Source organism: Coregonus clupeaformis, chromosome 23, assembly GCF_020615455.1.
Source record: "Coregonus clupeaformis isolate EN_2021a chromosome 23, ASM2061545v1, whole genome shotgun sequence".
Lineage (NCBI taxonomy): Eukaryota > Metazoa > Chordata > Actinopteri > Salmoniformes > Salmonidae > Coregonus > Coregonus clupeaformis.
Genome location: NC_059214.1, coordinates 19,804,023 through 19,817,843, shown reverse-complemented (window position 1 = coordinate 19,817,843; position 13,821 = coordinate 19,804,023). Strand labels below are relative to the sequence as shown.

Genomic DNA, 13,821 nt, shown 5'->3' with positions numbered 1-13,821 from the left:
ATAACCCATAACTTGATTTTGGGTGAATGATGACCACCCTGGTACATATCTGCAAGGTCCCAGTGTAACTGGTGTAACTGTAGAATGAGTAATGAGGGAGGCCTACTGATTCCCTTAATGCAACTGTGATTGAATAAAAGCCCACAGATAAAGCTCTGAAGCCAGAGGAGGGCTGTGTTTTCCTGTAAGCCACACCAACAGCTCTGCTAATACACAGTGGCACCACCACGTCTTGCAGAGATCACAACACACCAGCTGAGGGCTAAAATACACTCACATTCACTCTGGGTCTACAAATACACTACATGACCAAAAGTATGTGGACACCTGCTTATCGAACATCTAATTCCAAAATCATGGGCATTAATATGGAGTTGGTCCCCCCTTTGTTACTATAACAGCCTCCACTCTTCTGGGAAGGCTTTCCACTAGATGTTGGAACATTGCTGCAGGGGCTTGCTTCCATTCAGCCACAAGAGCATTAGTGAGGCCGGACACTGATGCTGGGCGATTAGGTCTGGCTCACAGTCGGCGTTCCAATTCATCCCAAACGTGTTCGATGGGGTTGAGTTCAGTGCTCTGTGCAGGCCAGTCAAGTTCTTCCATACAGATCTCGACAAACCATTTCTGTATGGACCTCGCTTTGTGCACGTTGGCATTGTCATGCTGAAACAGGAAAGGGCCTTCCCCAAACTATTGACACAAAGTTGGAAGCACAGAATCGTCTAGAATGTCATTGTATGCTGTAGCATTAAGATTTCCCTTCACTGGAACTAAGGGGCCTAGCCCGTACCATGAAAAACAGCCCCAGACCATTATTCCTCCTCCGCCAAACTTTACAGTTGGCACTATGCATTGGGGCAGGTAGTGTTCTCCTGGCATCCACCAAACCCAGATTAATCCGTCGTACTGACAGATGGTGAAGCGTGATTCATCACTGCAGAGAAAGCGTTTCCACTGCTCCAGAGTCCAATGGTGGTGAGCTTTACACCCCTCCAGCCGACGCTTGGGATTGCGCATAGTGATCTTAGGCTTGTGTGTGGCTGCTTGGCCATGGAAACCCATTTCATGAAGCCCCCGACGAACATTTATTGTGCTGACGTTGCTTCCAGAGGCAGTTTGGAAATTGGTATTGAGTGTTGCAACCGAGGACAGACAATTTTTACACGCTAATTGCTTCAGCACTCGGCGGTCCCATTCTGTGAGCTTGTGTGGCCTACCACTTTGCGGTTGAGCTGTTGTTGCTCCTAGAACTTTCAACTTCACAATAACAGAACTTACAGTTGACCGGGGCAGCTCTAGCAGGGCAGAAATTTGACCAACTGACTTGTTGTAAAGGTGGCATCCTATGACAGTGCCACGTTGAAAGTCACTGAGCTCTTCAGTAAGGCCATTCTACTGCCAATGTTTGTCTATGGAGATTGCATGGCTGTGTGCTCGATTTTATACACCTGTCAGTAATGGGTGTGGCTGAAATAGCCGAATCCCAAATATGGCTAAATTGAGACTTGTCAACATGGATTAAATAAAAAAACACAACAAAGCTGTGCCTTTTACTGGTCTAGAAGAGGAGAGATTAGAAGATAGAATATATATTAATAGTGTTGTACATTTACTTGCAGTTCAAATGTTCTGATATAAATATCAGACTGAGATTAAAATAGTAGTCTAAAAAGAATGCTGGAAGACAAAATATTATGCAAGACTTTACTATGCACAAGTAGTAATAGCTTACAGTAAAATGAGAAGAGAAGAGGTCACGTGCAGTACACATGCTAAGGTTCTCTATTGTAAATATTGTTGTGTTTGTCTGTCATGCCTTCATTCAACCCGTTTTCTTAATGGAGCAGATAGGCGATGAGCTCTTATACTGAATACATGGACAGATGTTGCAGGACAGCATGAAGGGCTTTTCATTCTGCAAACATTTGCATATTTATACAGAGATTAGCTGAGCTGTACATTAGGCATGTATGGGTTTCATATAAATTGGAATGTAACACTTATTGAGTACATTTGAATTATGTTTTGCTACACAACAAGGTAGAACTATGCAAATAAATAAAAACTGTCAACAGGCTATATAATCTATGCTAAACAATATTTTATAAGGAAATCAAGCGGTCTCAAATGCGCACATTTGTTATCGCTGAAACTTCAGCACCATGGACAAGTCCTCGTGCGCTATTACTAGGCTACAGCATAAGCTACTAACAATCTGTTACAGAACGCTTTCATGTTATCAGTTTGAAATGGTAAAGCTCAAGCTGTGTATTAATCACAAAACAAATACGATGGATAAAGTACATCTTTCATTTATCGTTGTGGATTATTTATGTTGTACTATGAACTCAAAGCTTTTCCATTAATATTCTGTCCATGGATGCTATATATACTGTACGTAAATAAAAACCACGTGGCTCCAACTCAAAGATGCAACTCATTGCGCACGTACTACATACGCACTGAAGAGGACATACTGTACAGGTTTTCGAGATTGCACTGTGAACTAACCTTACCCGAGGTGGCAGCGCTGTGCACTAAGCCCCTAGGGGGTAACGTCACTCCCCTGGCATATCAGCCCCTGTCCTCTAGTCGTCCACCACATCGCCACAGAGAACGTCAAGATCACATCCATCTTCAACTAGAAATGGTTTACAAACTACATCTGACCAAGGCAATCCTCCCCGATTCCGTGCATATCGGCAAGGAGTCATTCAAATGCTCCGGTATGGATGCAGGCTAAAGCGTATTCTTGTGAATTTGGGAAAGGTCATTTAAAGTTGAAAGTGCGTGCGTCGAGTAGGCTATGATTTGTGACAAAGGAAATATAATGAAGTGGAGGCAACAACAGTAAATTCAGGTCTCATTGCGAAAGCGCCTTTATACAAGACCACGGAATAATCATGCCTGTTCGGAGAGGTCACGTTGCGCCACAAAATACATTTCTTGGAATAATAATAAGGAAATTCGAGGGACAGAGTAAGTATACCATCCCTGGTATCATCATTTTAATCTAAAGTGTTATTCTTGGCATTGTGGCAGTCGTGTATATCAGTCTGTTTGGAAATGAAGTTATGTTTTAAAAACAGTTTGATCTTGTCCAATTGAGAATGGGGTTTGTTCATTTAAATAAATTGTTTAGCGACAAATCAAGCAGTGTCAATAATGTACTTTGTTGAGCTTTACTATATCTTTACTATCTATTACTATCTATTTACTATCTATTTAGTATCATTGGAGGTGGATGAGTTGAGCTTCCCCCTTACTATGTAAAGTGCTTTGGGTGTCTTGAAAAGCAATATATTAGTCCAATCAATTGTTATTATTATGATTATTATTATTATCTCCTATGCTCTTGTATGCTTCAAGTCAATAGCTTTACTCAGGAATCAAGTGTTGTTTCAGAAATTCTCAACAATTATAAAAAAATATATACCACCTTTGTATTAATAAAATCAAATATTGGACTGTCTTCAGTTTACAAATAAAGCAAAGTACATGTTCAAAAACTCTCTGATTCTAATGTATTACCTCTAGACTGCTGTACATAAAGATTGGTTTGATAGCATTGTGAATTTTTTTTGTTTTCTTACAGATAGGACATTTGTTATAGCCAATGCCCGGGTACAGAACTGTGCGATCATCTACTGTAATGACGGCTTCTGTGAGATGACCGGCTATTCCAGACCGGATGTCATGCAGAAGCCATGCACCTGTGACTTCCTCCACGGCGAGCACACTGACACACATGCCATCAGCCAGGTGGCCCAGGCTCTGATGGGCTCAGAAGAGCGCAAGGTGGAAATCACATATCAACGCAAAGATGGTAAGTCAGTGAACCGGGCCAGCAACAGAGAGGAGAGGTGGTGTTATACACTAGGTGTGACAGGCTGTCTCTGAGAAACTATAAACTACAGTCCCACCACAAGACAGCCCCCTCAACATTTGGCCTGTGTCCCAAATGGCATCCTATTCTCTATGTAGTGCACTACTTTTGACCAGAGCCCTGTGGGTTCTAATGCACCATATTGGGAATAGGGTGCCATTTGGGATGCTACCTTGTTTTGGTTAGTTGAGCTCTTAAATGTGGCGTTATCCTATTAGAGACACAGTCAGTGAACACAGTAGAGATGAGGTTATACAGTCTTGACAGCGCACTTGACAACGAGAAGGATTGAGAGCCTTTCTTTCCATCAAGAATTTGTCTCCATTGACCTGTGTAATAAATGTCGCTATTCGTGTAGATGCTACTTTTCTGATCTTCTGTAAAGTGGACTACTGTACAGTAAACTGTGGCTGTTATGTGAGTATTATTCTATGACAAGAGAATTAGAATAATCCACAAGCCAATTCAAGGGTTAGTTATTTCTTCTTGGAAAACAACATTTATAGGAAAGGACAAAAATCTATCCATAACAAATTGTGGAAAAATATTTCCTATCCATGTATGATGTGGATTTTCCCTTGCATTTACTGAAATATGCGATGTTTGGAAAATATTATATGTAGCTACCATCAATTACAATTCCTGTCTTAAACCACAACGGATATCATCGTTTTGATTATGAGGTATGACGTCGTGAGAGAGTTTCAGCAAATGTTATTATACTCTAAGCGAGGAAGCAAGCTAAGCTATGACAATGATTTATTTCTTGATAAAAACATTTGCCATTGCATAATGGAGGTGTAATCAGTGGCTTGGCAAACAATACCAGAAGGCTGAACATGACAATTTATTAAGACCATGGCATATGAGAGGTATTAAAGTGACATTCAGCATCCAGCAGCATGATCCAGCAGATCATATCAATTTCAGATGTATTTTATGTATTGCTGTGGCAATATGGTAATTTGTACCTTATCCTAGTCCTAGTTGTGACCAAGATACATGCAGTAGAGAGAGTGAATCTTGACTCTGACAAGGTTAACAGGGCTTGGTCAGCTGCCATGACACAATAGGGAGTCGTGTATTGTCTCTGACAGAGGAAAGGAAAGTGCTGTCTCAGTTCACTCTGGTCTAGTGCACAGTTTGCTTAGACTCACCTGCCTGCCTCCAAGGCTGTTCTAGACTATTTTATTGAGGATACAAATAGCTCATAGCGATTCAATGCACAGTCTTGTTTCACAATGAAAATAAATAAATGAATGACTGCAGTATTTGCATGCCATCCCACAAAATCTCTCAACAGTGGAGAGACGGACCAAGCCCAGCCACAATCCTTATAGAGAAATCTATGAGAGTCTGAACAGAACAATTAATCTAGTACTCAATGTACCGTCATCAGACTGGAACTGTAAACATGTCACATACCAGTACTGTGTTCCAAATAGTACCCTATTCCCTACACAGTGCACAAAATGTGTGCACTATATTGCCAATAGGGTGCCATTTGGGATGCAACCCAGCTTCAAAGGTGGCCTTTTCTATTTTCCTCTCAATTTGTTTCCTACACAAATTGAATTTAACTGTCGTTTAAGAGTTTTTCCCATAGAGATCCTATTAAATTACCATTATTCTATTTCCTATTTCTATGTTTTTTCCTGACCACATGAACTGACCTGGAAAAACTCTGGGCCTTATTCATTACCACACAAGTACAAGGACATGTGAGTTGCCGTAACTGTACTGTACAGTATTTTCTATGAGGCATTGTTATTCCGGCATATGTTCAAGGTCCTTGACTCCTCTGGCAAAAAAAAATAACAACATCTCATTTTGTACTCCAAAAGCAGATGTTGTTCCTCTTCTAGCCCTGTTTGACCGTTCTCGTTAAGTTCTTCAATCCTCTTTGGCTTCCATTTCCTTGGGCCACTGTGTTCCACATGGGTGGAGTGCTTTTTTAGCTAAACTTTAGACATGCTATGAACTGTTTTCAGTGCAGGCAGCAGTACTGCCGCCCTCTGTGAAGTCGCAGTGAATTAAAATGAAGTTGATGCTCAATGACATACATCTTCAAATGTAATGCCACTCCTGCCATCTTCAGGCAGTGCTTTTTGGTCAGTATAATACCCCCTCAAAGTCAATGTGACGTCGCTCCCCTTTTCGGGGTATAGTATATGATGACAGGAAGTCATTTTTGTGCCCTGGCTCACGGCAGGTAGCCTAGCAGTTGAGTGTTGGGCCAGTAAGCAAAAAATTGCTGGTTCCAATCCCCGAGCCGACTAGGTGAAAAAATCTGTCGATGTGCACTTGGGCAAGGCACTTAACCCTAATTGCTCCTGTAAGTCGCTCTAGGTAAGAGTGTCTGCGAAATGACAAAACTGTGGTTAACTATATTGTGTACATAATGAAACATTTGCTTTGGTGCTTTGCAGCTCCCTAAACTGACTGTAGATGTACAGAAAAATCCAGATAGTTCAATTTATTTTCTTCCTGCAGCAGCAGTCATCAGCCTAGACAGATTTCTGCTAATCACATGGAAATCACAGCCACATGCTCCTCTAGTATGTCGAATATATATTTTTTGAATCCTGGAGAAAGAAAATTACACAAAGTACTCTAGGAGGCCAGTGGTGAGGAGGGCTCTATGAAGAGCAGGGTTTTAACGACACTTTAGTCCCTGTGTAGTTCTCCATAAACTCAATGTGTCGATCATGGTTAATAAGGAATGGGAGCAGAGTAAAAGCCATACGACACATTCAAACTGAATCATTACACTTGCTCTCCCGCCCTCCCTTCTGTGCCTCCAGACATGACTCTTAATACTCCTCTGAGGAGTCTAGAGTGAGCCGCGGAGCTCATGAATAAACATGTCAACGATGGCACTGCAGTGAATGGGAGTGAGCAGCTTACAGCGTGAATGCATTATAGCGCTATGGAAGGACACAATTCTCAGGCTCCTGTAGATGGGTACACATATGCAAGCTTCATGACATCCTTGAGAGCAATGGCCCTATCGACGCAAGTTCATTTCCTACAAATGAAAGCTGATGGACTGGAAAGTGGCTGTGTTTGTTGTCTCCTCGTTTGACCCCATTCCGAGCTATCAACACTCCTGCAAACCAGTAATAGTCGGTTTGATTCTCAGTGGGTCATTTTGTAAAAGCCTATCACATTTCACCTAGTGTAAATTACATTAGACACAAGAGGGGTGAGACAGTGTTGACAGCATACAAAAATAGTTCAGCATAAGGATGAATAGGTGATAGGTCACGACAGAGGAAATAGAGGATGTGTGTGTCTAATCAATATTAAATCATATGACTCACAACTCGGTGGTGTTAGACCTCAGGTGCTCTCTCCCTCGCTCTTACTCACCCTTACTGTCTAACAGGAAACACGGTACTATCAAATGAATCATAGTCATGCAGAATTGTTAACATAAAACTGTAGATGGGAATAGTCATGCTTATAAGCATCTCTTTGGTTTTCATACTGTCATGTTCCCACTGTGGCGGATCTTGAAATGCACTGTCAGTGTTTAAGAAAGCCCGGTGACATCATCATCAGCTACACATCTCTGGCTCTTTGCCCTGATAAAAGCTGAAAGATTAAGCTGCTTATGGGTATGCTTAGAAATTAAGGCAGAAGGACAATGAAGACCACAGTGAGATACACAGCCAAAATCTTCGCCACAGGGAAATTGTATCTATTATCTATGTGTTGAATAGTAAATGATTGTGAGAGGAGATAAATCCACAATCACAATGCCTTCGATTTCAAAGAAGATTCCTAATAAGATAAATGCCTTCCTTTGCGGGGGCTTTGCAAAACGATCCTATTCCGAGGAGTGTAATATTACTTCGTAACTGAATGAGTGTGAACAAAGGGAAGCTGACACTGAGCAGTGTGCTGGAGTTAAATGGATAATGGGAACAGTCCCAGCTTAGCTAACCATGCTGCTGAGGTATCTGTGTGGGTGCCGGATTTCAAAAGTGACTCCCCTCTGAGGAGCTGAAGGGACGTCTCCCCCCAGGGGGGGGACTGGGACAAGAATTCGGCACTGGCATTTTATCCACACCAGCCCACATCACTGTGCGTGCCACCAACTCACCCCCCCACCCCCCTCCCTTGGCTGGCCACCAACCACACCCACATACACCCTACATCCTGACCCTACACACCCTACTTAGACACTGCTGTCACTGTGCTTCATTTGTTGTCTGTCTGCTGAAGCCTTATACGTTATAAAAGCCAAGCTAACGGCTTAGGCCATAGTGCTAATTAGTTCTTGGCATTTGTGTTCCCCTGAATCAACACCTACTCTAAGTGTTAATTACTAACACAGGGCTCCAGACTAACATTTTCCCCTGGTGTCACTGGTGCCACTAGCTTTTACAGTTGGTGGCACCAGCCCATGATTTGGTCAGACCCACATCATGAGTAATCATCACATAAAGTCATTCATAGTGCTTTATTAAGATGTGTAATATAGACTACGGAGGTATTTAAGAGATAAGTTGTTTCATCTAGCACGTCCAAGCAGGAATGCATGGCTCAAGATATTTTGTGCAACCTAATCCAGTGATTGTCATGAATTTTGGGTTGCCAATTAGACTACAGCTGCTATATTTTACTGTCAAAATAGAATTGTTTTGTTCAATAGAGATTCATTATACACATCTTTATATGCACTAACTATCATAGGCTAGTTAATTTGGGGTTGAACACCTGAGGAAGTGGAAACTCAAAACACTTTCATTAGATCACTAACTCTAAATATAATGCCCACTGCTAGTAGCCATGTATTCATCCAACAGTAAATGTAATGTCCTGAAAAAAAACGTGCAGTTGTAGGCTACTACCCATGAGACCTATAGGCCTATGCCCTCGCAATGGCTGGTGTGCTTTTAGAGCACATGCCGCTCCAGATCTCAAAGCCACATCAAGTATATTGGTTGTAAAGTAGTTGCTATTGTCACGTTCGTTCATCGACGAGTCGGACCAAGGCGCAGCGCGATATACGTACACGTTTATTTAAATGAATAAACAACCGACAAAACAACAAACCAACGAAACGTGAAGTCCAAGGCAGCGCAACACAACATACCTTAACCGGAACAAGATCCCACAACCCACTAGTGCCAATAGGCTGCATAAGTATGGTCCCCAATCAGAGACAACGAGCTACAGCTGCCTCTGATTGGGAACCACACCGGCCAACATAGAAATACACATAATAGAACACCAACATAGAAATACCCAACATAGAACATACACACCCTGACTCAACATTTAAGCGTCCCCTGAGTCAGGGCGTGACAGTACCCCCCACAAAGGTGCGGACTCCGACCGCACAACATAAACATAACAGGGTAGGGGCCGGGTGGGCATTCCGTCTCGGAGGCGGATCCGGCTCCGGGCGTGACAACCACCGATTCTCCGCCTCCCTGTTGCGCCCCTGGTCTGGTCTGGACCTCGGCACGCTGCTTGCCCTCTCCTTCCTCCCACAAAGTACCAAGCCCTGTCTGGACCCTGGTGTGGGAGACCCCGAACCTGGAGAGGGGCTGACATCTGGGTCTGGACTGGAACCGCTGACTGGAGCTGGACCCGACGATGGTGGAGCGAACTGCTCTGGCTCCGGAGTGGAGCCGCTGACCGGAGCTGGATCAGGCACCGGTGGAGCGGACTGCTCTGGCTCTGGAGTGGAGCCGCTGACCGGAGCTGAACTGGGCACCGGTGGAGCGGACTACTCTGGCTCTGGAGTGGATCCGCTGACCGGAGCTGGACTAGACCCCGGTGGAGCGGATTGCTCTGGCTCCGGAGTGGAGCAGCTAACCGGAGCTGGATCAGGCACCGGTGGAGCGGACTGCTCTGGCTCCGGAGTGGAGCAGCTGACAGGTGCCAGACCAGGCACCGGTGGAACAGGCACGGGCCGTGCCGGACTGGACACCCGCACCACTGGTCTGGTGCGAGGAGCAGGCACGGGCCGGACCGGACTAGGAACACGTACCACTGGCTAGATGCGAGGAGCAGGAACGGGCCGGGCCGGGCTGGCGACGCGCACCACTGGCTTGGTGCGAGGAGCAGGAACAGGCCGGGCCGGACTGGCGATGCGCACCACTGGCTTGGTGCGAGGGGCAGGAACAGGCCGGGCTGGACTGGCGACGCGCACCACTGGCTTGGTGCGAGGGTCCGGAGCAGGCCGGACCGGGCTGGCGACACGCACCACTGCCTTGGTGCGAGGAGCAGGAACAGGCTGGGCCGGGCTGGGAACACGCACCACTGGTTTGGTGCGAGGAGCAGGAACAGGCCGGGCCGGGCTGGCGACGCGCACCACTGGCCTGGTACGAGGAGCAGGAACGGGCCGGACCGGACTGCGAAGGCGGACTGGAGGTCTGGAGCGGAGAGCTGGCACAACCCGCCCTGGCTGGTTGCCCACTTTCGCACTAGACGTGCGGGGCGCTGGCACAGGACGCACTGGGCTGTTCCGGCGCACTGGCGACACAGTATGTAGCTCCGCATAACATGGAGCTTGCCCAGTCATACGCCTTCTCGCGTGAGTACGGGGAGTTGGCTCTGCTCTAACCCTAGGCTCTGCCAACCACCCTTTTAGCCCCGGCCCAAAAAATTATTGGGGCTGTCTCTCGGGCTTCTTCCTCGACGGGCTTCCTCTGTGCTGCCGTTGCTCCTCTCCTGCCTGGGCATCTACCTTTGCCCATGGCCCTTTCCCCGCAAATATCTCCTCCCATGACCACCATTTGCCCACCTGTGACATGGCAATTCGCTCTTCCTGGGCACGCTGCTTGGTCCTCGTTTGGTGGGATCTTCTGTCACGTTTGTTCATCGACGAGTCGGACCAAGGCGCAGCGTGATATACGTACATGTTTATTTAAATGAATAAACAACCGACAAAACAACAAACCAACGAAACGTGAAGTCCAAGGCAGCACAATACAACATACCGGAACAAGAAACCACAACCCACTAGTGCCAATAGGCTGCCTAAGTATGGTCCCCAATCAGAGACAACGAGCTACAGCTGCCTCTGATTGGGAACCACACCGTCCAACATAGAAATACACATAATAGAACACCAACATAGAAATACCCAACATAGAACATACACACCCTGACTCAACATTTAAGCGTCCCCTGAGTCAGGGCGTGACAGCTATTGAGCTGAATATTGACAGCTGAGCCAAAAAAAATTACCTACAGAAAGCTGAGACCCTCCTCTCTTCGACAGGGACAAGGGGACGAAGCTACCAAAGCTGTGTTTTTCCCGCAATTGCCTTTTGAAATGTTATAGTGAGGGAAATAAGTATTTGATCCCCTGCTGATTTTGTACGTTTGCCCACTGACAAAGACATGATCAGTCTATAATTTTAATGGTAGGTTTATTTGAACAGTGAGAGACAGAATAACAACAAAATAATCCAGAAAAACGCATGTCAAAAATGTTATGAATTGATTTGCATTTTATGGAGGGAAATAAGTATTTGACCCCTCTGCAAAACATATGACTTAGTACTTGGTGGCAAAACCCTTGTTGGCAATCACAGAGGTCAGACGTTTCTTGTAGTTGGCCACCAGGTTTGCACACATCTCAGGAGGGATTTTGTTCCACTCCTCTTTGCAGATCTTCTCCAAGTCATTAAGGTTTTGAGGCTGACGTTTGGCAACTCGAACCTTCAGCTCCCTCCACATATTTTCTATGGGATTAAGGTCTGGAGACTGGCTAGGCTTTGGGTCATTGTCATGCTGGAATACCCATCCACGACCCATTTTCAATGCCCTGGCTGAGGGAAGGAGGTTCTCACCCAAGATTTGACGGTACATGGCCCCGTCCATCGTCCCTTTGATGCGGTGAAGTTGTCCTGGCCCCTTAGCAGAAAAACACCCCCAAAGCATAATGTTTCCACCTCCATGTTTGATGGTGGGGATGGTGTTCTTGGGGTCATAGGCAGCATTCCTCCTCCTCCAAACAGGGCGTGTTGAGTTGATGCCAAAGAGCTCGATTTCGGTCTCATCTGACCACAACACTTTCACCCAGTTCTCCTCTGAATCATTCAGATGTTAATTGGCAAACTTCAGACGGCCCTGTATATGTGCTTTCTTGAGCAGGGGGACCTTGAAAAGCGCTGCAGGATTTCAGTCCTTCACGGCTTAGTGTGTTACCAATTGTTTTCTTGGTGACTATGGTCCCAGCTGCCTTGAGAACATTGACAAGATCCTCCCGTGTAGTTCTGGGCTGATTCCTCACCGTTCTCATGATCTAAACAAAAAAATGGTTCACCCCATCTGGCATTTGCCAGAATTGCCAGATGGGGGGGACAATTTTTTAGTTGGGTGGGCTGGTCGACTCGGCTGCTGCAGGAGACCTGGATGGCTGCGCTCAAAAGGAGGCACATGCATTTTTTATTGATCTTTGCCTCTTTGGTTTCTGCCTGTATGTCTCAAAATGCATTGAGTGTTTTCCCCTCATCAGAGTCAGGTGTTTAGTAGAGGGAAGCCAGCCTATCAGAGTAATAATTAAAACATGAAATGAGAACATATCAGGTTTTAATTTGAGATCAGCTAACAGTAGTGCAGCTTCCTCCAGTCTGTTGTATTCCCATCTCTAGGCTACTACATAAAGACTTATCTGCTAGAACAAACTAGAAATGGAACTTAAACTCTAATAGAATGTAAAAAAAAAACATATAATTAATTTTGTGGTAGATTTCTTCAATAAATCAAGCCTGGTTTATTCTCCAAATATATAAATCCTGTTCTAGGGCCTCATGAGTGGCGCAGCGGTCTAAGGCACTGGTCATCATAGTGTTGTGGCGTCACTACAGCCTGGGGTGTCTCAACCGGCCGTCACCGGGAGTCCCATAGGGCGGCGCACAATTGGCACAGCGTCGTCCCGGTTAAGGGGAGGGTTTGGCTGGGGGGGCTATACTTGGCTCATCGCGCTCTAGCGACTCCTTGTGGCAAGCCGGGCGCCAGCAGGCTGACTTCGGTCGTCTGTTGAATGGTGTTTCCTCCAACACATTGGTGTGGCTGGCTTCCGGGTTAAGCGAGCGGGTGTTAAGAAGCGTGGTTTAGCGGGTCATGTTTCAGGGGACGCATGACTCGACCTTCGCCTCTCCCGAGCCCGTTGGGGAGTTGCAGCAATGAGACAAGATTGTAATTGGATATCAATTGGATATCATGAAATTGGGGAGAAAAAGGGGGTAACATTACAACAACAAAAATATATAAAAATAAAAATAAAACTCGGCTCGCTGTAATTATCATCTGACAAAAAGCTGATCAACACTGAATTGGTAGCAGATGGAGTATTGGACAGCACATCAAGGACAAAATCCTTGCCTAGTCACACTACATATCCAGATATGAATTCCTATCTCCATCTCAAGGGGACATTGTTGAATCCAATCCAATGGCAATGAGTTTTTGCCAGCTGATTAGCCATTCCAGCCCACTGGATGACAAATATCAGCTATCTATCTAGCAAAATACTTACAGTAAGATGCATTTGAAAATGGTGTTCATCTTTGATGACTTGGAAGACACTGATTAAAGATGAAAGTAAGCCATGATGACTAGCTTGGAGCAGTCTCACTGAGGCGTGATATGGCCACATGGCCAAGAGACTCCAAACAAAGGGTTAGCATGCCTTCCCTCCCCTCGCCTTACATATTACCCTCCTAATTGGCTATGCCCCAGTGCAGTTGTGTATGGCCTCAGCAACATAGCCCTGCAACAACAACCATGTCACAATGTATTAGCAAGATAACCATGGAGAGTGTAATGTATAGCTTACTCCATCTAGAACAGTTGTTTTTATCTCTAAATGTTGTGGTTCATAGCATTTTTGTTTTTTAAGATCCATGTTAAAAATCTTTAATATGAGAATGCTTCTCCCTCATTGGACAAGCTACCATGCC

The 13,821-nt window shown here is 45.2% G+C and overlaps 1 protein-coding gene across 1 annotated transcript in view; it reads left to right on the top strand.

The window, feature by feature from the left end:
* Positions 1-2,624: 2,624 nt before the first annotated feature.
* The window catches only part of LOC121536820 (potassium voltage-gated channel subfamily H member 7-like), a 119,034-nt gene continuing 107,837 nt past the window's right edge, over positions 2,625-13,821 (top strand). The window contains exons 1-2 of the mRNA XM_041844398.2: positions 2,625-2,982; positions 3,599-3,829. Coding sequence (XP_041700332.2) covers positions 2,907-2,982; positions 3,599-3,829 — 307 coding nt within the window. The 5' untranslated portion in view covers positions 2,625-2,906. The remainder of the gene's footprint in view (positions 2,983-3,598; positions 3,830-13,821) is intronic.